This window comes from Melopsittacus undulatus, chromosome Z (assembly GCF_012275295.1).
Source record: "Melopsittacus undulatus isolate bMelUnd1 chromosome Z, bMelUnd1.mat.Z, whole genome shotgun sequence".
NCBI lineage: Eukaryota > Metazoa > Chordata > Aves > Psittaciformes > Psittaculidae > Melopsittacus > Melopsittacus undulatus.
This window is the reverse complement of record NC_047557.1, coordinates 60,623,388-60,645,272: the sequence shown is the minus strand read 5'-3', so window position 1 is coordinate 60,645,272 and position 21,885 is coordinate 60,623,388. Positions and strand designations below refer to the sequence as shown.

At 43.9% G+C, this 21,885-nt stretch overlaps 3 protein-coding genes across 9 annotated transcripts; 2 read left to right on the top strand and 1 right to left on the bottom strand.

Moving 5' to 3' along the window:
* Positions 1–170: 170 nt before the first annotated feature.
* Positions 171–8,388, bottom strand: DNAJA1 (DnaJ heat shock protein family (Hsp40) member A1). Its single transcript, XM_005141476.4, has 8 exons — positions 8,157–8,388; positions 7,820–7,997; positions 6,573–6,677; positions 6,249–6,476; positions 4,762–4,876; positions 2,775–2,890; positions 2,121–2,221; positions 171–1,446 (listed from the first exon to the last, which is right to left on the bottom strand). The coding sequence occupies exons 1-8, from the start codon at positions 8,286–8,288 to the stop codon at positions 1,228–1,230; spliced, it is 1,194 nt and encodes a 397-aa protein (XP_005141533.2). The 5' UTR covers positions 8,289–8,388; the 3' UTR covers positions 171–1,227.
* Positions 8,389–8,526: 138 nt separating this feature from the next.
* Positions 8,527–19,255, top strand: APTX (aprataxin). Of its 7 annotated transcripts, none has more exons than XM_034072585.1 (8): positions 8,527–8,562; positions 9,738–9,869; positions 11,269–11,315; positions 12,039–12,368; positions 14,306–14,365; positions 18,030–18,256; positions 18,518–18,621; positions 18,900–19,173. In XM_034072585.1, the coding sequence occupies exons 2-8, from the start codon at positions 9,740–9,742 to the stop codon at positions 19,052–19,054; spliced, it is 1,053 nt and encodes a 350-aa protein (XP_033928476.1). In that variant the 5' UTR covers positions 8,527–8,562; positions 9,738–9,739; the 3' UTR covers positions 19,055–19,173. The 7 variants fall into 7 exon arrangements, with proteins under 7 accessions (XP_033928476.1, XP_033928472.1, XP_033928475.1 ...); XM_034072581.1 differs by lacking the exon at positions 8,527–8,562 and adding an exon at positions 8,572–8,647; XM_034072584.1 differs by lacking the exon at positions 8,527–8,562 and adding an exon at positions 8,611–8,719.
* A 1,472-nt stretch (positions 19,256–20,727) lies between these two features.
* Positions 20,728–21,885, top strand: LOC101870866 (actin-like protein 7A). Its single transcript, XM_005141474.2, has one exon. It carries the CDS (start codon positions 20,728–20,730, stop codon positions 21,883–21,885), a length of 1,158 nt encoding a protein of 385 aa, XP_005141531.2.

Sequence of the window (21,885 nt, the reverse complement as noted above, 5' to 3'; positions counted from 1 at the left end):
AGATGGCAGACTAAGACCAAACCACCAAGCTAGAGGTTAAATCTAGACCTGTCCTCTCAGCGTATTTTCTGAAGGAAGTATTTTGATGGGCATTTCTGTGAATAACTACCTAAAATGAAGTGGGTGGTGTCTTTAAACCAACACCTGGTCTAAGAAAAAAGAGGCAATGAGCGATTTTGTAATTATATTGGAAATGCTTCATCTACAGTATTTAGAACATACAGAAAATTCAAGAGTCAGCTTAAAATAATGCACACAATACATTAATTCCAGAACATCCTAAATGCAGCAGTTTATTGTATTCACCATTTCTCTCCCCTGCAAGATCATGTAAGCCCCCCTAATGGGGTTGGTACTGCTTTCCAGGACACACCGAGAGGAGTGCCCAACTTTGGTAGGCAAGGTAAGAAGTCAAGCTTCAGATGCCAGCAGGCTAATACAAACTGTGTGTGTGTGTGCGCTGATAAAGCCTGGGGGTTTTTGCTCATGCATGGTAGCAAAGGAACCTCCTGGTGCAGCTCTATACCACTGGCTCTATATGCAGTACAGTGCAGGAGAACAGCCAAACAGTAGTCGGTGATGAACCAAAAGCAAGCTTCACATCTAGTTTCAAGGTCAGGATAAAAGCTGGCAGAGGAAGAGACTACTTGACCTTAAGTGCAGTAGCATCAGGGAGGTTGTGGATCACACTATTTTAATGGGCCTGTGAAGACTGACCACATCCTGGTCAGCTTCATGTATTATGTGGCTGTATTAAAGCCAATCCCCATTTAATAAACATCAGTACAAGCCCAAAACACTAACATATTATCCTAAAGTGTACAAAATCTTACTATACCTTACTATGAATTATAAGTACTTGTGCATACTTTAACAGAGTATAAGACCTAGAATTCCTAAAAACATCACAGAGTTTTAGTGTAAGCCCCAGCAGTTGCACACATACAGGTATTACAAAGGCTTGGAATAGAAGACAAGCAAGTAAGGGAGTTTCCTTGACCAAGTGGCAGGGGTGAAGTACAATCAACTTCATCTGAGCTTGCACCCTGGAGCTTTATACAAATTTCCAAGTCAGTTTAATAGCTTAGTTTATTTCTTTATGATTTTAGAAACAGCTATGGCTGGATAGACCAACAGATAACATTAAGTGAGGGTGAACTGCTTGTAGTCCTTCACTCATCCACTAATACATACAAAACAAGCATCACAAGTTATTCACTGGCCCAGTTACGATGTCTGACACTGAACACCACCTCTAGGGTGATGCTCATCATCTTCATAGACTTCCCCATTATAGTGGTGGTCTCTTTTCTGAGACGGATCAAAGTCCACTAAATCCACTTGCTCCATTTCCTCAGTTTCTTCTATTTCCTGCCTTGTAGGAAGCAGTTTTTCAAGTAGAGACAGCTTATCTGAGGAGAGGAAGCCACTCTCTGGGAAGTTCACCTGAAATCATCAATAACTGGGGTTACTCAAGTCTGTCTGAATTGGCTTTTCAAAGCCCCAGTACAGGTCAAATATATGCCCAAGGGTATCTTTATCACCACAGATGACTTAAATGAAGTGCTTAAATAAAAATTACATCTAAGTCACTAGGCTTTTTTTTTTTTTTTTAGTGTCTGCAAGAAGTTAGCTTCTAACACAGCAACTTGACCAAGCTTATCCAACATTTCTTCTGCCTCAGGCTGCCCTCTGGAACCACCATAGAAGTACAGGGTACACTGACATTAGGCTGTGTCTCCTCTAAATGGCACAGCTCTCAGCATTAGCTTCTCTCCAGAGAGAGAACTGTCATTTTCCAACCTACTCCTTTGCTCCAGCACAGGGGATATTACTAATCCATCCTTCCTAGAGGATGCAAGAAACTAAGGAAGAGCATGCCAAGCAGATGAAAATTCACAAAGTTACCAATGAAATTCTCCTGGTACTTAATGTACTTTCAGCACAGTGTTCTAAACTCTGTTTGCTGATTACAAGTTCTCACTGTTGTCAAAAACAACTACTAGGCAAGGGCATCTAGTAATTGCTCTTTCTTCTTGACTGAGGTAACACTTAAAGGCTAAATTTCAGAAGGATATTCAGTACTGAACTGTGCCATGGAAATAAGTTGATCCACTTACCCTGAATTCTATGATCAGACGTCCTTTTTCATAGGGTCTGCGATAAATTGGCATTCCTTCATTTAACACACATTTAATAGCCCCATGCTTGACAACCTGGCCTAAAAAAAGACAAAAAAGAAAGAGGATCTATGCAGACAAGAGAAGCAGCTTTAGTTTCAACTCCCTTTAATATTTATGCAGCCTTCTACACTATGGTTAGACAGCTACAGCAACATGTAGTGGTCTAACAGGGACTTACTGCCTGGTAACTGAGTAGGCAAGCAGGTTGACATCTACATTACATTCTTGTAGTCTTGTTATGCTTCCTGAAGGAAGCATACTTACAAATTTATTAAGTGCTCCATCATTTCCAAGACTGAAAAAGAGGTTTTCAGAGACCCAAAGCCTTCAATTTTCATGAGTTGTCCTCAGGATATGAGTATGTCCATGAGGCAAGGTCTGTTACTGTATCACACAAAGGGAAAGCTACTGCTGACTGCTATCCAAAAATCCTTTATTTGCTTGAAGTTTTGCACTATGAAGACTAGGGAAAAAAGGTTGACACCAGCAACTTCCTTTGCACATCAAGATGGGATGTTTCTGTTTCTTTAGATTTTTAGCTTGCATTCACTGTATGCTTGTACTTCTAACAGGAAGCAAACCAACACTTACCAGGATGGGAGGTAATAATAATAGTTCTATTATCCAGAGTTGTGATAGGCTTTTGAAAGCCACATAGTGCTTCAACCAGTTGAATATCCATAGACATAAAAAGGTCTTCATCTCGTCTAAGGCAGAACCAATAAAGAGCAGTCACAGAGAGGCAGTAATTAAATTTTTAACTTGGTAAGGACAACAAAACTGTAGGTTTAATAGCAGCCCGGGCAATTAAAGTACAGTTAAGACTGATGCAACACCTCAAGCCAGCAATTAAAGGAATGATACCCACACTGAGAGCCGTTACTACCAAAGTCCAGCCATCTAAAGTGTAGAAGTGTTTATTGAACAGAAGTAACTAGAATATGGCTCAACTGCATCTAGTTTTACTTCACTGCTTCTTCCCAGCTATAGAAAGAATTTCTCTCAAACCCAAAATCACTGCCAATGGGACAATTAAACTCTTATTTTATGCAGATTAGTATCTTACGTGCCTTAGCTAAATTCTGTTACACTTGCTTTCTGAATCACAGAATAGTTTGGGTTGGAAAGGACCTCAAGATCACCTAGTTCCAACCCCCTGCCATGGGCAGGGACACCCCACACTAAACCATGTCACCCAAGGCTCTGTCCAAGCTGATCTTCAACACTGCCAGGGATGGAGCATTCACTACCTCCCTGGGCAACCCATTCCAGTACCTCATCACCCTAACAGGAAATAATTTCTTCCTTATATCCAGTCTAAACCTCTGCTGTTTAAATTTCAACCTGTTACCCCTTGAAGATTTGGTACTGGGGTTGAATGTTAATTTTAGACTCTGACAGGAGAGGAGCAACATTCCACTTGTCCCAGAACATAATCTCTGCATATCCCCGCAAGACCAGTAATACCAAGGGTTATCTAAGGACACTAGAACTGAAGGCAGCGAGCAGAAAGGCAGACAAAAATATGCCAGCAGAGTTGTAACTTCAAGTCCCAGCTAACCATGCAAACAGTTTGGCCCAGACTGTCCCTCTGGCATAGCTGATTCAGTATCTGGTTTCAGTGAAAGAAAAACCAGCTGAGTAAGCTTATCCAAATTGAAGAGAATTGATTCTTAACCTGTGAGCTCAGTGCTCTTTGGCACAGAGTTCTGGCACAAACTTCCAGAGCTCAGTTCCATACATGATGGTCAGGCAGACCAGCAGCCTGTTTCCTAAGAACCTTTAACTTGCCATTCCTATTTACAAGTACAATGCCAGTGTGGTTGGCATTGAGACAAATGATTTCTCTACAGCCACTGATTCCCTGTTACTGCTCTGAACTGCAGTGAGATATCAAGTGCAACACATTTCTGCAGGACAACCAGTGTTGCTTTTAATTGGACCAAAAGGTACTGGACAGACTCACTGCACAAACAATAACTTGAAAGCAGGAGGCTTGCAATGCCAACCAGTACTGTCCAGTAACATGAAACAATGGAGACACAGTCAATGCTGCTTGAGTCATTTTTGCTTTTGCAAGAAAGAACAGACAGGACTCATTACTGATACATTCAGTGTATTTGACATATAACAAGAGAACATGCTGGAAGTCTTCTGTGCCTTAAAGCCAAGTGGGCAATGTGCAGCTGCCTACACTAAGTGGTAATTTTCTGAGCTAAGTGATAGAACACTATTCTAGAGAGCAAGAAAATAATCCCAAATATTCACATCTATTAAAAAAAAAATAATCGGTATTTTAAGAGTTCTTAAAATTCAAGTTTTGTAAATTCTTAGTAACTGTAACCGGTTTTGTTTGCCTTCCATCGCCAAGGCTCACGTAAGAATATTGTGTGCTAGTACAACACAAATGGCTGTGACTAGTTATTTCTACCAGGACGCCTTTCCTGTGCACCTTGGATGTTCCTCTGGACACCCAAACAAACTCGGAGGTGAATACCAGCCACATGCTCCCATCACCTGATATTTACAGTAGATAAAAGGTGAGTGTTAATCAAGAGCTAATGCAAAGGGCTTTTACCTTGTAAAGACAGAATGGTCTTTTTGATCCAAGACAATAATAATGTCTCCTGGCTCCAGTCCTGGCTCTTGGTCCCCTTCACCATGGAATGTTATTTTCTGACCATCCTTCATTCCTATTGCAGGAAACAAAAAAAAGCCCCAGCAACAAAATAAGACTTTCAAAAGCACACGCTTGTACCAGGACATCTCTAGATCTTTAGATCAGAATACCAGGACCTCCCCTTAAAGCACTGAAATTTTTTTTTTAACCCCATTACATGTCCAGCAGTACAGTGGTGCCAACCTGAGCTATGTCTCAAGATCATTAACTGCAGTGCAAAACATCTACCTGCCAAGATAGTCCTTAAAACATTATCAAAAAAAATTACATGCACAAGCACTGAACAGAAAACCGAAGCACTGCATGCAAAGTGCATTTTGAGAGCAAGTGACCAATCAACTTCTTCAGTTTTATAAATATATGCAGCAGAGCTCCTTATGAAACATCTCAGTGCCTGACAAGTGCAAGCAGCACGCTCCCTAGGACTGTCATCTAAGAAACCCTTTCACCCACACAAGTCTCACTACCGTAAGTTCTAGCTGCTTCATGTTAGCTCACAATCTGTTTTTCCATAAGAAAGGGGAAAATATAAAAAACCACCTCTTTTCAGTGATTTCCCTGTTTAAAATGTCAGTAACATATCCTTACTAGCCCTCATATGTAATTTTACTGTAGCATTTCCCCACTATATCCAGGCATTGCATAAGGTGTGCTTCCAAATTTAACAGTCGCAGGTGATGATCAGGCACGAGTCTGCAGAAGCCACGTGCTTGTCAGCTTGCTCTGTCTTACAAGCTGCACTACTCCAGAAACTTCTCCCACCAGTTCCTTGAGCAGCCTCCTCAACAGGGATGCATTTGTTACTGACACTGTTCTCCCACCACTGTGAGGGCTTGTGTATTGAGCTGCATTTTCCCAGGCAAAGAGTGCCTGTGCTGTGCAGGACTGTCAGGGTTGCGTACTGAACAGTCCTAAGCATGAGAGGCTTAGCACTGTCTCTGCACCCTATTTCTGTAGCAGACCTGGTTCCCCTTCACACTGAAGCACAGCAGAAGAGATCGGAGTCTGCAGGGTTTCAATACAGCAAGTGACAACTCATTAGGCAAACAGCAAACAAATTATGAGTTTCACTTTTATCTGTCCAGCTACCTGATCAAGACTCACATTCTTGAGGTTGCTCCGAAGTCAAGCACTGCTTACAATACTGCAGTTTCAAAATTCATTATTGGTTACATGCATAGGCATTAAATGCAAACACAGAAGTAACCAACATTCCCTAAAAACAAGTCTCATAATTTTTAAAGGCAGCAACAGACAATTTAACTATATATTCAGCAGTGTTACCAACAAATAAATATCATGTGCTTGCTAAAGCTTCTGCTTCATGGCTGCAAAGTCAGCCAGTACATTCAGGTTCAATACTTCACCTCAGTAAGACACCTCACCTCTGTCAATGTGAACTTCCAGTATTTTCTTCTCTCTGACAATTTTCCTTCCAGTGCAGCTCTTACACCGGTCCTTGGGACTGATGCGCTCCCCGTGCCCCTGACACTCCATACACACCGACTGGATTTGCTGCACCATTCCTGGCCCGATCTGGTGAATTCTGATCTGCATGCCCGTTCCCCTGCAATTAGGACAGCATTCTACTGCACCCTTCTTACCACCACGACCTGAGAGTGAAAATTGGAAGAAGATGGTTATGTGCTGCCAGAAAAAAACACCAACATCTTTAGACGCAGCTTGTGTTTAGTTTCATTTTCCATTACCTTCACATTTGTCACAGATAACATTCTTCTGCAGTGCAAGTTTCCTCGTTGCACCGTTGTACATATCTTCTAAGCTTACTGACAACTGATGGACCACATTTTTGCCTGTAGGAGAAAATGGATAATCAAGTTTGAAAGCTCAGTCTCCAACTAACAGAAACTTCCAATGTCACTGTGCTCGAGGCATGAAAAACTGAGTCTGTGAGCTTTAATATCCTGTTTTAATATAGCTTTGTCTTGTTTTGCCGGTATTAGTAGAGCCTTCCTATCCTATGCTGGATTAGGTTACAATTCTAAGGGCTTTGTCAGCAATGTTTCTCTGTTAGAACGTCAGAGATTCTTTAGAGACTCAAAGCCAGTAACAGAAACAAAATATGCAGAACTTCAGCCATTTAAGTTTTACAATGCAGGACTCCAGTCTTAAAGAAGTAACTGAACACATCTCCTACAAAGAAGTGGGAGACACTGTATACCGCCAGCAAAGTACTTTCCTCTCACCAGGGGACTTTATGGAAACTGAATCGATTAATTACATTTGTACACTCGGGAATCAGAACTTTAGCTACTGCAGGCTTAATTTTGTGAAGGATACCAAGTTCTGGCTTATTAAGAACACTGTAATACAACAATGCAAACTTTTTTCTTCCCTTTTTTTACTGGGTACACAACAAGAAGTTACAAGGTCAGCACTAACCTTAACAAATTTAACTAACACTGGTGTGATTAATCTGGACTTGTAACTTCTGAACAACATTTTACTACGGTTTGAACTCAATGCCATTGAACAGCACACAAAAGCAGAAAGGCTACACAGACTGAATTTATCTTCTTTAGACACAGTTACATACAATGAAAGGCCAAATTCACATTTAGACACTACGCTTACGGTAACTAAGTTACAAAATCATTTTAAGATGTCACTGTTCCGTTCCCTATTCAGCCTGTTAGCAGCTAGGGTCAAGCTCAGTTAGAGGCTTTCCAAACGCGGAAACCGGTTAGCTATTAACATGAGACAATGCACAAGAGATCAAGCTACCACCATATGAACCAAAAATGCCCTCCCCTGCTCTCTTCGCGTGGTTAAGAACGAAAAACGTTTTCTCCCATTTGGAGACCAACCCTGTAATTTCACTTTAAGGCTATTTAAAGCCGTACATCTACAGCATTCTCCTCCAAGGCCCCGATGCTGCGTATCGCAGGGACCACGCTGCAGGAGCCCGGGAAAGCGTCGGAGTATGTCACATTACCTCGTCTCTCTCTCTGCATCCTCCCACCGCCGCCAAAGAACATATCGAATATATCCATGGGCGACCCGAAGCCACCACCAGAGCCACCCTCTTTGATGGCCTGCTCGCCTCCTTTGTCATACAGATCCCTCTTCTTCGGGTCCGACAGCACTTCATAAGCTTGCGAAATCTGCTTAAACTGCGGGAGACAGATACCATGCTTCAGACCCCGCGCCGCGGCACCCCGCACGGCACCCGCCGGGCCGGGCACCCCCCCTGCACCTCCTCACCCCTCGCCGTGCACGGCAGCGCCAGCAGGGCGGGCGGCTCCACAACCCCGTCCCGCCGGGCCACTGACCTTCTCGCCCTCATTGGGGTTCTTATCGGGGTGGTACTTCAGCGCTAGCTTTCGGTAGGCCTTCTTCAGCTCCTCGGCCGAGGCGTTTGGCTTCACGCCCAGCACATCGTAGTAGGTAGTCTCCTTCACCATGGCGGAGGGCGACCCCTGTGCTGCGGGAGGCCCCGCACTCCGCGCCCGCTGTTCTCCTAACGCTAATCCCGACTTTTCTGGAAAGTTCCGAGCCGGTCCCGCATCCGGGCGCTTTTGAGCCGGCACATCCCCGCCCCGGAAGGACCACCCCGCCAGCCCACGGTAGGGGAGCAGCGCGCAGCCAATAGGAGCGGGAGGCGGAGGGCGGCCGACCAATCACCACCGTCCAACGGCTGCCGGGCTCAACTGCCGCCGCCACTCCCGGCGTGCCCCGGTGGGTGAGCGCCCCTCCGCGCAGGCTTGGGGGAGGCTGCAGTCCCCACGCTGCCCGGGTCGAGGCGGTTTACGGGCGCCATCAGGTGTGCGCGGCTGCCTCCAGGCCCTGCCTCCCGTGCCCAGCGCTGCTGCCGCGGGCCGTTCCTTACGGGCGGGTACGCAGCGGTGCCCGCCCCGCCCGCCGCCTTTTCTGCCCGCTCCGTGCTCACCGGGGGGGAGGGGGTGTGCGTGCCACCGCGCGGCCTTGTTATACTGCCGCGCCTGCGCTCTGGTGACGTTGCAGCAGCCGATTGGCTGGGTCGGATGCGGCGTTGAGGTATCGCGCGCAGTAAAGGCGGGGGCCGGCGTTGCCAGGGTCCTGGGGCCTGGTGTCCGGTACCGTCCATCGCAGGCCGGTACCCGACGGTAATCATCGTGGTGCCGCGGCCGGAGGCAGGCGTCCGGCGGGGCTGGGGCGCACCCGGCCGGCCGCTGGGGCCGTAAGGTGCTGGCGGTGGTTGCCGAGTGGGAGGTGTCTGTGGAGGGCGGCAGTCCCGGGCAGCAGGCAGAGCGGGAGGTGCTGCTCGGTGGGCGTAACCACATGCCCGACATTGCTGAGTGTGTTCCAGTGGGGACAGAGGGTCGTTTTACACCGGGAGTTGGAAAGATGAGCCCTTAATGCCAAGCACCAGGCAGGGATCGTTGCAGGGTCACGTTGGTATAAACTTGAGACCCGGATTCACGGCATGGTCCATCTGCAGCCAGTTCCTAGATGAAGCTATTCCCCTCTGTCGCCCTCTCTGTCTTCTGTCTCTTTGTTTTGGTGCATAAATGAATCTCTCAGATCAATCCTGATTCAGTGGGATGCAAGTATCTTTTTTTTTTTTTTTATGGGTAGGCTTATCTGTCAGATGGAGCTGTTGATCCAATTGATTTTTCCCATACATGATCTGTAAGACCGTATAGTGATATGGAAGGAAGGAAATAGGATTGCCCTTTTAACAGCAACTTGCCCTTAGATTACACTAGTGTCAATGCCACACTTGACCTTGACTTTCAGAAGCTGAACCCAGTTAGCAGAAGTGACTCAGCTAATGAACGGGCTGGCAGCAGAATCCCTGGACCCTGTTCCACAGGATGGTGACCCACTGGGAGGTGCATGTTAGTAACATGCTCTATATTTTGCTCTCACAGTGATGCGTGTGTGCTGGCTGGTGGGGAAGGAGAAATGTGGTCAGCGAATGCAACTGCCACATATGGAAGCAGTGGTGATTGGGCGCGGCCCAGAGACTGGGATAACGGATAAGAAGTGTTCACGTCAACAAGGTAACATTTAGCTCAAATCCCACTTCCTACATGCAGCAGCAACAACCTCACGTGTGAAAAGTGTGCAATGTTTATCATAGAATCGTAGAATGGTTTGGGTTGAAAAAGATATCAGGATCATCTAATTCCAACTCCATACCATGGGCCATGAATATCACTCTTCTGTTTGGCTAAATTACAGTGAAACTAACAAACCAATGATTCTGCATAAGCCATAAGCTTGCTTTGAGCAGGGTCTAAATGGGAAATCAGTTTTCCCCTGGATCTGAAGCAGGCTTTCCTTGGTGTTGCTTCTGCAGTCACTGGCTTATGGTCTCCTTTCTCTGCATGGTCCATAGCATTGCTTGATTCTTGAAGTTATCAAGGTTTTTCCATAAGCACTTGTGAGCCTCTCTGGGACCTAAAAAGGCAGAAGAGACACCTAATATCAGGAAGTTACCCTTTGTGAACTTAGGCATTGAACCTGAACATGGGTCTGAAGACCCACAGTCATGTTCCATGGCCTGTACTCTTGCTCTGTGAGTAGCACTTCATCTCTTTAGTCTTCCACCAACTGGTTTTTGGAATGACTTATTTTATAGATGCAGTGGGAGAGTATATAAAAGTACCTGTGATATATAAAATACTTGTAATGGTTTAACCTGAGCCAGCAACTATGTAGCACTACTCTCCCAAGGGATGGGGGAGAGAACTGGAAAAAAAGTAAAACCTGTGTGTTGAGATAAGAAGAGTTTAATATTCAAATACAGTAGAATATAATGGTAACAACAACAACAATAATAATAAAATGATAGAGGGATAAACCAAACAAACAAAAAGAAAAACCCCAACAGTGGTACACAATGCTCACCACCTGCTGACTGATACCCAGCCTCTACCTAAGCAGCAATCTGGGCCTTCCTGGTAACTCCACCAACTTTATATACTGGGCACAATGTACTGTGGTATGGAATACCCCTTTGGCTAGCCAAAATACAGCACTGTACCAGCTATTAGGAAGAAAATAAACTCTGTCCCTGTCAAAACCAGAACAATACTTCATATCTTCCCTGCCTTTTTTCCCTCTGGACACAGTCCTGTTCTATGCCCTGTTAATTAGAATTACACAAACAGGACTGGTGAGAATAGCAGGAATGTGTATAAGACTTCTACAGATTTTATCTGTATTCTAAATAGCTGTGCTGATCATGGTGTGGAATACTCAGGTATGACTCGGTGTATGGGTTCGTTCCGTTTTACCTGTGGTCGTGGAAACAGAGGATGAAGCAGAAGTATTCTTTTTGTACATTCACAGAGATCAGCTTCAGAAAGTAGCAGGTCTTACAATACAGGAGTAGTTCAGCAAAGTTCTGGCCTTTCTGCTTACATAGCATTGTGACACTTTGTTCTTTCTTTCCAGTTCAGTTAAAAGCAGACTGTAACAAGGGGTATGTCACAGTTAAACAGGTACGTTAACAGGGTGTACAATATTTTTGAGATGTACTTAAACTCCACAAATGCTGCAAGTAATGATTCTGTTCACTGGGTCTGAACGACCTGTAGCTGTTTTATGACCAAGGATTGCACAATGAGTGGTCCTTGGAAGTGATATGTTTGTCTTTTTTTTTCTTTTGAACTGTAAAGACTGCACTGTTCCTTCCGGATATGCGCCAGCCTCAGACAGCATCAGGGAACCTTACTATGAATACTCAAGCTGTTCTTCCAGGCACTATGTCTGGGACATGGGACTGGGCAGCTGTAGAAGGTTTGGGTTTGTTTTGATGGCTGATAGAGTCAAAGATGTGATAATGATCAGGCAAATCCATCTATCAGTCAGTCATTGTAGGTTGCCCCTGCCACTTTGCATTATCAGTTATGCCTGGGAGGGAGGAAAGTGTATTGCTTTTCAATTATCAGCTCAACATCAGGTAAATTCTCAGTCTTTAAAACACTGTTTTTTGGGGGAAAATATTTTAAAGTTGCATAAAGCTGGAAATGGATGCAATAAAAGAGGCAAGTAAAAATTTTACTATTTTGCTGTCCTCATTTTCTCCTAGAACAGAACGAATAACAGTTTGTTTTGTGAATGTGTGAGGTACAAAATGAAAATCAATGGACAGTGGAGCAATAGTTGGCAATTTGAGTTGAAATATCCTTTGCTATTTATTTTCCTTTTTGTCCCTACCAAAGATAGGAGTCAACCCAACTAGTGTTGATCTCATGAATATTGGCAAGGATGAAGAGGTGAAAATGAAGCCAGGCCAAGTTCTGCATATTGTGAATAAACTGTACCCCTACACTGTGCAATTCACTGAAGAATTAGGGAAAACTGTTACTGAAGCAAAAGAGAAAATACAAACCAAAAAGATGTCATGTGAGGACTCCTGTGAGAATGATGATGTAGAGTTTGTGCCCAGAAAAACAATGAAGATGGAGGTGGGGGATACAACAGGCAGTTCTGCAAATCCCAAGCTAAGCAATACTGGCATATCTCCATGTGAAGGAACTTCGAGCAAAAAGGCAAGTATTAATACTTGTGCTGTTTCTCCTGGGGTTGTCTCTTCCATTATGGCTTTTGGTCTTTCACTTTGTGGGTGCTCCTGATGGGGAGTGTCTCAGGTGAACACAGATCCTCAGAGTATTCAGAGCATGTGAAACATGAAATCGAGCCTTGAGAAAGTTTCCTGGGACCCATTCTAACCTGTGCTGAGGGGGATGCATGTGTGTGAAGGTGGTTGCTTGTAGTCAGGAAGGATTTAAGCTCTGCTTCCTGCTGCAGTTTCTGCTGGAAGGACATGTGCTCAGTTTATCTGGAGTCACACAAGGACTGGCTCTTATGATGCATTCTGCAGTGCTACAGATAGAGCAGTGGTTATCTAAAAACTTACACACAGAGAATGGGACAACTTGATACTCTTATGTTTTCTTCTCCTTTTTTTTTTTTAATTCTTATGTGTTTTTTTTCCTCTTGCTTGAGTCATTCCTTACAGTAGAACCTTGTTTACATTAGTGAATGCTATCAGCCATAATCTTTGGAAAGAGAATTTTTAGCCCTGCTGATGTGGACAAAATAAGAGACTGCTTAGTGCGTCTGGACCTATAACAGTGCAGTTGCTGGAGGAGGAGGCATGGAAATTAAACCCCTCAAGACAAGATGTCAGTCCCAGGTTGTGGTGGGTTGACCACTCATTTAATTTGTGAATTCAGGCTAGTTAGATTGGTGCCAAACAAGACGATTCACCCTGTTTCTTTGTCAGTACTCTAATGTTTGAACATCTCTTTCTGTAAGAATATGATGAAGATCATAATTGATAATGCCTGTAAAGTGATCTGAACAAGTTAAACATCTGTTTGGAAAAAAGTGCACTCAAGGCACCTTCTATTTAAAAAGGACATGGTATTGTTCGAACAAGTCCAGAGGAGGGCCACGAGGATGATCAGGGCACTGGAGCACCTCCCATACGAAGACAGGCTGAGAAAGATGGGGCTGTTCAGCCTGGAGAAGAGAAGGCTGCGTGAAGACCTCGTAGCAGCCTTCCAGTATCTGAAGGGGGCCTACAGGGATGCTGGGGAGGGACTGTTCATTAGGGACTGTAGTGATAGGATAAGGGGTAATGGGTTGAAACTTAAACAGCAGAGGTTTAGACTGGATCTAAGGAAGAAATTCTTTACTGTTAGGGTGGTGAGGTACTGGAATGGGTTGCCCAGGGAGGTAGTGAATGCTCTATCCCTGGCAGTGTTCAAGACCAGGTTGGATGAAGCCTTGGGTGATATGGTTTAGTGTGAGGTGTCCCTGCCCATGGCAGGGGGGTTGGAACTAGGTGATCTTGAGGTCCTTTCCAATCCTAACTATTCTATGATTCTATTAGGCATTCAGTAACCAAGTTAAAGAGATACCTGCTAGTGTGTTGACTTGATTTTCTTGTGCCTTTCTTGATTTCTGTCCAAGCCACTCCTCGCACAATATGAGAAAATAGATATATATAAGAGTAAGGCCACACACCACAACCATTTCTTTGTTCTGTGCAGAGCAGCATGTGATAGGACATGGAGATTCTTCTACTTCCTTTGGCTCTTGCACTCATTGTGATCCATGAGGCAGAGGGTCTTTTAGTAAAATAATCTGTCATCAGTAGCAATGGAGGACTGTGCCATAGCATGTGCATGCAAGTTATTAAATTCCAGCAGAACTAGAGCCCTGTGTTTTTAAACTTCCAACATTTGAAAGACTTAACCTTAAATCATAACAGTATCTCCTTAAAAGGTTTCAAAAGTAGCTCTGTGGGGGCAGTTGGAGCAGGCATGTTGGCATTTGTAGAAAGGAAGTCATTCAGCTGTCATTCAGGTGTTCTTTTGCTGTTGTATACTAATGAAAGTACTTCACTGAATGCTTTAAAACGTTCAGTTGGGTTCTTGATTAGCTTATACAATAATTTCTTTTTCTTTGTGTGCTTCAGGAACACTCAGGACACTGGAGTCAGGGTCTAAAGAGCTCCATGCAAGATCCAAAAATGCAGGTAAAAGCTGTGCATTTGTACTATACAACAGTTCCTGTCTAACAAAATTAAATGAGCTTTCTTTGTTCCTTCTGTAGTTTACTTTTATGACCTGATTAACCAGTGGGGTACTGCATAAGGGCTGATTGTACTTGCATCTCTCTCTGTCCTAGCATTAATTTAAGAGTCTCGACTGTACTGATATTGCAGAATGTCATTATCCTAATTACCTTTGAGCTCTATACTGTTAAATTTAGCCCATGGTTCAGAAAGGTTCTTGGGAGAGCAGGTGAGCTGTGCTGTTGCTTTGTTTCCTCATGGGGACCATCTAAAAGGGAGGTGTAGTCTGAAGCTGAGTAAGCAGTGGTGGTTTCCCAGCAGTAGGCACTATTTTTACCAAGCATGGGGCAGTTTCCTCGTTTCCAGCAAACTCAACTGCTGCACCTCCATACTAGCTGACAGGATGTGACCTCTGGCTCCTCATTCCACTCCATTTCTTTGTGCTAACAGGAATTTCCTGGGTGTTTCCTTTAACCTCCTGCAAATGCACCTCACTCCCCCTGCTCCCCTGTGGCTGCATAATGTTTTTCCTTGAGCTCTTTGTTGCCTGGTTTTGGGGAGGTGAGACTCAAGATGCATAAATCTGACAAATGTCTGTTGTGGCTGTAGTGTATGCACACTTTCTTGTTAGTCTATTCTGAGAGAGCCCTCAGAGAATCTTCCCTGTCCATGTGCAGAACTTCCTTTTGTTTTTAAGATATGGCAAATATGTAAGCAACTCCTTCTCAAAAACAAGCTGTTTGGCTCCAGCATAGGAAGAATGCTCTCCATCAGTATTGCACTGTCTGGTGGAGTAAGGCTTTAAGCTTGTGTCCTTTTAGCTTGGGTTTTAGTTCATTGAGTGCTGCATAGAAATTAGAACATTAGAAATGTGTGTTTCCCTTTGTACTTCTCAGCAAGAGTGTGTGTTCAGGAGGACAAATATCACAGACACCTATGATACTTGAACAGTTTTAGTTGAAAATGACCTTTGGAGGTAACCCAGTTTGACCACTTGCACTTGGTGTGAGTACCTCAGGCTTTGTCCCTTTCAATTGAAATGATCACCAGGGGTGAAGATCTGGCAGCCTCACTGGGCCCTTTAAGGTCATGATCACCTCCAGCTGAAAATAATGTCCTTGATACTGATCAGAAGGTCTCTATTTTTAATTTTTTTTATATATATGTATTTCTTAAATTAAAGTGTGAAGTGTTGAACTGCATAGATTTGTAGTTCCATTCTTCTGGAAATGCCAGGAGTTTCAAATGAGTATTTCTATGGGGAATGATAATGCTATTGAAATACTTGCTTACTTTCTGAACATGAAGCTTAATTTTCATTTCTTAAGCAAATTTCATATAGCCTTTACCAAGGCGGTGTTTTAAAACTGTTCTTTGTGTGTTAGAACACAAAAAAGCTATTTGTGATTTAGTGTTCACTTTATTAGTAGTGTGTCTGAACTAAATACACAAACCAAAGAATTCCTATCTTTGCTTTTTAATCAAATATTAAATAAATGGTGATATTTCTTTCTTCTGAAGAATCATGATCCCATTCCCACTGGGATATGAAGACACTAATGTGTGTATGTAAAAGCTGAATATGAGGAAGAACTTTTTCATGTTTAGGGTGTAGAGCACTGGAACAGGCTGCCCAGGAAGGTTGTGGAGGCTCCCTCTCTGGACATAGCTAAAACCTGCCTGGGTGCATACCTGTGTGACCTGCTCTAGGTGATCCTGCCTTAGCAGGGGGTTGATTAGGTGTTCTCCAGAAGTCCCCTCTAACACCAATCATTTTGTGACAGTATCAACCAGTCTTGCTGCCGAAAGAATCAGTCCTGTGGTTTGTGTGATGATAAAATTTTAGTCTTCCTGGAAAGCAGGACTGATCAGATCTGTATATAAACATATAACAATTATTAGCAAAGATGACAAAGACATCATCCATCTCTCGCCAGTAGACACACTGCTGAAGTACCAGAGGCACAGTGCACAGCTTCTGCTGGAGACATAGACAGGTTTTTATTGCCAGGGTCAGGTTGTCCCTATACCCTCCTAGCCACATGCTTTGCTACTGTTTCTCTTCAGCATCAAATTGTTGCAGAAGGTAAACCAAAATGAAAACAGGAGAAGGGCATGGATGGGCAAGGAAACGGTTCTCCTTTTTGTGAGTGATCTTACAAAGTATCATATCTGGTGGAATGAACTGAAATAGGTGGGACTTGAATGTTTCTGTGTTTGTAACGCTGGCGGAGGTCTGCAGCACTAAGCACACTGATGGTAGCGTCTCTGAGACTTGTGTTTCTCTCCGGAAATCCACAAGGGATGCAGCAGTGCAGTGCATTCCTGCATGCTCCGCATTGAGTACAGGGCCGTGTTTGTTTCAGTGACTGCAAAACTTGAATGTTACCTGATGGAAATAAGAGTTTCCTAGCCATCGTTGATATCTGAGTCCACGTGGTTTTCGAAAGAGTTCATATTCACCTGGAGCAATGGTTAACTTATTACTCTGTAAGAATAGAAAGCTTTTTCCTTAAAGTGTATACAGAGGGGTATTGGAACATCTCATTATAGCTGCCTCATACATGGTATGGAAAAGGGTTGTTTTGATCTGAAAAGAGTTGTTTGGGACAATCTTCCTCCTGTTGGGAACAATGACCAAGTTCCTGATAAGCTTGTACTGAATTAGGTGAAATGACATCAACCTACCTATTTAACACAAAATACAAGGCATGTGGTTAGATATAATAGCAATGTTGACTGCAGCTGGATCAGCAAGTCCTGTGGCATGTGTTTTTACTTAGGTGTAGTTAGTATTCAGTGAAAAAGAGAGGATAAGAGAGAAAGAAAGGGAGAGGAAGAGAGAGAAGTATCGCCACCTGTGGATCCAGCCATACCTTTGTTGGTCCTCTTCACCCAGGGTATCATTGGTGGTGGGAGCTCTCCCTCTGACCTGAGCTCTGAACTTTTATGTTCATATTCTCTTCGGGTGTTATCCATAGTTTTTATACGAAGCATAGAGAAGTGTTACTGTGGTAATGATGGGCACAGTTTAGTGAGCACAGAGGACCCTCCAGCTGGTCATTGTCCCTTCTATCATGTTGTCTGCTTTTTGACTCCATCCTCTGAGTCAGCTCATCCTTAAATCGTCCTTTCACATTCCTGTGGAGGCTTATCGGCTTCAAACAAAGAAGTCAGAACAATCCTATCTACACAGTATATAATACTAGCCAACATTATTATTATTAGCTTTGTTTACATTCAAGGCCTCCCATAGTCACATGCAAATGGTGCCTGAGACAAGTTCAGTTTCCTGTCTCTTACTCACACTATGGAATGTAAGCAGTGTTCGAGACAAGCTCAGTGTCCAGGTTCTCACAAGGGTGCATATCCTGCACCAACTTAGTTACAGCAGAAGTCCCCCTTGAAGTGAATGCTCTGCTGTTTGATATTTTTTTCCATGTAGTAATTTTCCCAGGCATTTTTCCTGACAGTCCCAGTTGTACTAGCAACGTGTATCTGTGCTTAGGCACTTTGCAACCACAATGGAATGGGTAACATCTCAAAATCCAGCCAATACAGTGCTTATAGGAATCTGATACTTTAACTTTCAATCAGTAAGTAATCTAGTTGTTTGTTTTGCAAGGTTTACAAAGATGAAAAGACTGTAGTCATCAAGGATAAATATCCCAAAGCACGTTACCACTGGCTTATCTTACCATGGGACCCCATTTCAAGCCTCAAGGCAGTCACCAGGGACCATCTTGAACTCTTGGAACATATGCATGCAGTTGGGCAAAAAATGATCGAAGAGTGCCCTGCCCGAGAGAGTCTGGAGTTCAGACTGGGCTACCATGCTATCCCCAGCATGAGGTAAGGTCCAGATGAGTCACCAGGTGGACTCCTGTATAGATTTTGGGTTAAATCTGTAATGTGAAATGCTTGGCATGACATAGTGCTTCCAGAGCAGAGGAGACTTCTTCTGTGGCTGGGCTTTGGGTCAGGCATAGCAAGACTGACCCATATGTTCAGTGGTCTGACTGCTGAGTCACATTTACAATTGGTATTACTGCAAAAGAACTTTGAGCATTAATGTTATTTTTGTCTCATATCTACCTAATGTATTTGTTTCAGTCAGCTACATTTGCATGTAATCAGCCAGGATTTTGATTCTCCAGCTCTGAAAACGAAAAAGCACTGGAATTCTTTTACTACAGATTACTTCTTAAATTCTCAAGGTAATTATCAGAAACTGTATTTTATAACATGTAATCCTGCTTGTGGGTTCTGGCTTTGGGCCTTTTTTCCCCCAAACAAATGTGTAATCCACAAATTCTGTTGTAATAATTTAAATATTTTATATCATTTCAGATATTGGTGAATAGCACTAAGTAAAAGTCAGCTGAATTTTGTGCCTGGTTTAAATTGGAATGTCATCATGACATGACATGCATACAAAGCAGTGTCAGGGCTTCTGCATGGCTCCAATACCTCTGGTCTCTTTTCTTTTGTTCAGATGTGATAGAGATGGTAAGAAGTAAGGGAAAAGTGATGGTGAAAGGTGATGTCTCTGAACTTCTCAAACGGCCCCTCAGATGCCATCATTGTAAGCAACATCTCTCCACTGTCCCACAGTTAAAGGAACATCTCAAGAAACATTCACCAAAATGACTGCAAGTAAATAATCTTGCAGTGTGTCTTCAGAGTTCTGGCTAGAACAAAGGCCTCAGAATGTTGGTGAACTTGTGTACTTTTTGTTAAGTGGAATGACAAATGTAATGTGTGAAAAAGCAACCTGGAAACAGCAGCAGCTGTGTAATTGTTCAGGCAAAAACAAAGCCCAGTATAAAATAAAATGACTTCTGAACTGAAGACGTGTTTGCAGCTTTGTTGTGGTACAGCCACGCTAATCTGTATGTGAACTGGAGTCTGGAAGAAGATTTTGTTTGGATTAGTTTAATTCCAGAGCTGTGGCATTGAGCCCAGATCTAGGTTTCTGCTGAGAAAGCAATAAAACAGTTTCTCTTGATGTTAAAGTTTGTGGTAAGTGATAATGTTGCAGAAGCTGGTAAGGCTGACAGCAAATTGTTACAGAGTATATTGAGAGTGGATGGGAAGGAGCATCAGCTACTGTGAACTCTGTTGAAATTCCAGTGCTGCTGAACTTCCCCTTGGCCATGGAGCAGGCACTGCATCTCACCAGGTGCCAGGGTAGTCACTGCTCAGGCTTTTAGAGGGGCAGCTTTTCATGTACAAGGATTTAACAGAAATACATGAATAACACACAATGACCACCTTTGCTGCTCCCCAGAGTAATGAACTATAGTTCACAGTTGTTTGGCTGCATATGTTGAGGTTGGCACAGAAATTGTGTGGTTTAATGACGTTGGTGAGCCTCTGTCATTTGATGTAAAGATGTGAACTCCCAGATAGGCAGCAGAGCCATAGTGATTAAAATCTGTTTCTGGGTCCAGAACTGGTTTGTGGTGTTCAGTTTCATTCTAAACCCAGCTTTGACTTGTAAGGTGCCTTCTGGGTGAAATGGCTCTCAATAAAGGGCAGATGGAGCTTTTGTTGTACAGGAAGAATGCTGTTCCTAACAGTGCACTGTGTGGAGAGGGTGTCTTCATGTGTCTCCCATGCAGCAGCATGTCCTTACATACCCTGGTGGGGCAAATAGTGACCTGTTGCTGCTGGAAAAGAACAAAGATGTTCTGTAGTGTGGGCAACAGCAGGGGTTGGGAGTGGCCTAACTTCAAACACTGCTCTTTAGTTTCTGCTGACATTAGTAATACTATGCCTTAGTTTATAAAACAAAACTTAGAGAAACAGAAGCACAGCCAATCCTGGGATTCACTCTCTAATACAAACGAGAGCTTCACTTAGCCCCAGAGGTGGACTGGTGCTAATGCTCACAACAAGGACTGTTTTGGACCAAAGGCAGTTGCAGATGCTGGAGAACCATGGTCATCCTCATGTGGCAGACACAGGCCAGAAATGGAATCATGCTGCTCCAGTTAAACACACATGTTATGGCCCATAGTCCATCATGTCTGGGTGGATATTGTGTTTTAGTACCTCTCAACAGGTCAAAGCGAAGCACAAACGTGCACTCCTTCTGTATGGACACAGCGTGCAGCTAGGTACATGACTCTCACACCCTTGCCTGTGGAGTGATTTCTGATGGGCAAGCCCAGGTATGATGTCATAAGCCAGCATCATCAGCAGAACCACTGCCATCAAGTGCATGTCTGTGGCAGGGAGCGGTGGCAGGGCAGCACTACCCAGAGTGTTTCCAGCACTATGACAGTGGTGTCACAGATGCACAGGAAGAGGCTGCAGGAATGGTACCCTTACCAGTCAGTCATGAATCTGCCACCACAGCTAACATCAAGGCAATGAAGGAAACTAAAGCATTAGTTGTAGACACTGGCACGGGTCACTTCAAGTGTGGCTTCGCAGGGGATCTGTGGCCTTTGTATGTTGTTTCACCTACATTTCGTAAGCCCACATGGGAGGCTGGGAGCAATCAAAGAGAAACCCTTGTTGGAAAAGAGCTTCAGAATAGCAGCATACCCTCAACACCCATCAGCCCAGTAAGACATGGCACAGTGGTGGACTGGAACTCTGTCCAAGATGTTTTGAAGTGTATTTTCAAGGCGGAGATGAAGATTCAGCCAGAGGACCATGCTGTTTTGATGTCAGTGCCTTCCCTGTGTTCCACCACTGAAAAGGGGAAATATGCTGAGATGCTGTTTGAAGGTTTCCATATGCCTGCCATCCACCTTGCATACCAGTCCCATTTATCCATGTACTCTTATGGGAAAACCTCAGCTCTTGTGGTGGAAAGTGGGCATGGCGTTTCGTACGTGGCTCCTGTCTATGAAGGTTATATTCTACGTAACATCACTGGGAAAGTAGATTATGCTGGCTTGGACATCACATATTATCTCATGAAGTTACTAAATGAGTCTGGAAATACATTCACAGAACACCAGCTAAACACCATACAAGATCTCAAAGAGAAGTGCTGTTACACCTCTCTGGATCTTCAGCAAGACTTGAGTTTGCCTGTTGAAAAACAGCAGGTGGATTACAAGCTGCCAGATGGACACTTCATCACTGTAGGCAAAGAGAGGTTCCTTTGTGCTGAAGCACTCTTCAAACCAGTCTTATTTGGCTCACAGCAGCAAGGGCTTTTGCAGCTGACACTCACCTGTCTGAAGAAGTGCAATGCTGATGTCATCAGAAAAATGCTGGGGAATGTCCTGCTGTGTGGGGGTAGCACTATGATGGAGGGCTTTGCTGAACGCTTCCAGAAGGAACTTGCCACTATGTTCCCCTGTGACTGCCCCATCATAGCTGCATCCCCTCAAAGAAAGGCTGCTGTCTGGATTGGTGGGTCTATTCTGGCCTCACTCAACTCTTTCCAGGACCTCTGGGTCCACAGGTATGAATATGAAGAACATGGTTCTACCTGTATTTTCAAGAAGTGCTTCTGA

What these genes read in the sequence shown, in the direction of transcription:
- DNAJA1 (XM_005141476.4), bottom strand. Translation starts at nt 8,288, where the DNA reads ATGGTGAAGGAGACTACCTACTACGATGTGCTGGGCGTGAAGCCAAAC. An exon ending in GACCATTCTGTCTTTACAAG is followed by an intron (nt 2,891 to 4,761) that starts GTAAAAGCCCTT and finishes GTTCTGCCTTAG; the next exon opens with ACGAGATGAAGACCTTTTTA. An exon ending in TATTATTACCTCCCATCCTG is followed by an intron (nt 2,222 to 2,774) that starts GTAAGTGTTGGT and finishes GTCTTTTTTTAG; the next exon opens with GCCAGGTTGTCAAGCATGGG.
- APTX (XM_031042269.2), top strand. Translation starts at nt 9,740, where the DNA reads ATGCGTGTGTGCTGGCTGGTGGGGAAGGAGAAATGTGGTCAGCGAATG. An exon ending in GAAGTGTTCACGTCAACAAG is followed by an intron (nt 9,870 to 11,268) that starts GTAACATTTAGC and finishes CTTTCTTTCCAG; the next exon opens with TTCAGTTAAAAGCAGACTGT. An exon ending in AAGGAACTTCGAGCAAAAAG is followed by an intron (nt 12,369 to 14,305) that starts GCAAGTATTAAT and finishes TGTGTGCTTCAG; the next exon opens with GAACACTCAGGACACTGGAG.
- LOC101870866 (XM_005141474.2), top strand. Translation starts at nt 20,728, where the DNA reads ATGGTACCCTTACCAGTCAGTCATGAATCTGCCACCACAGCTAACATC.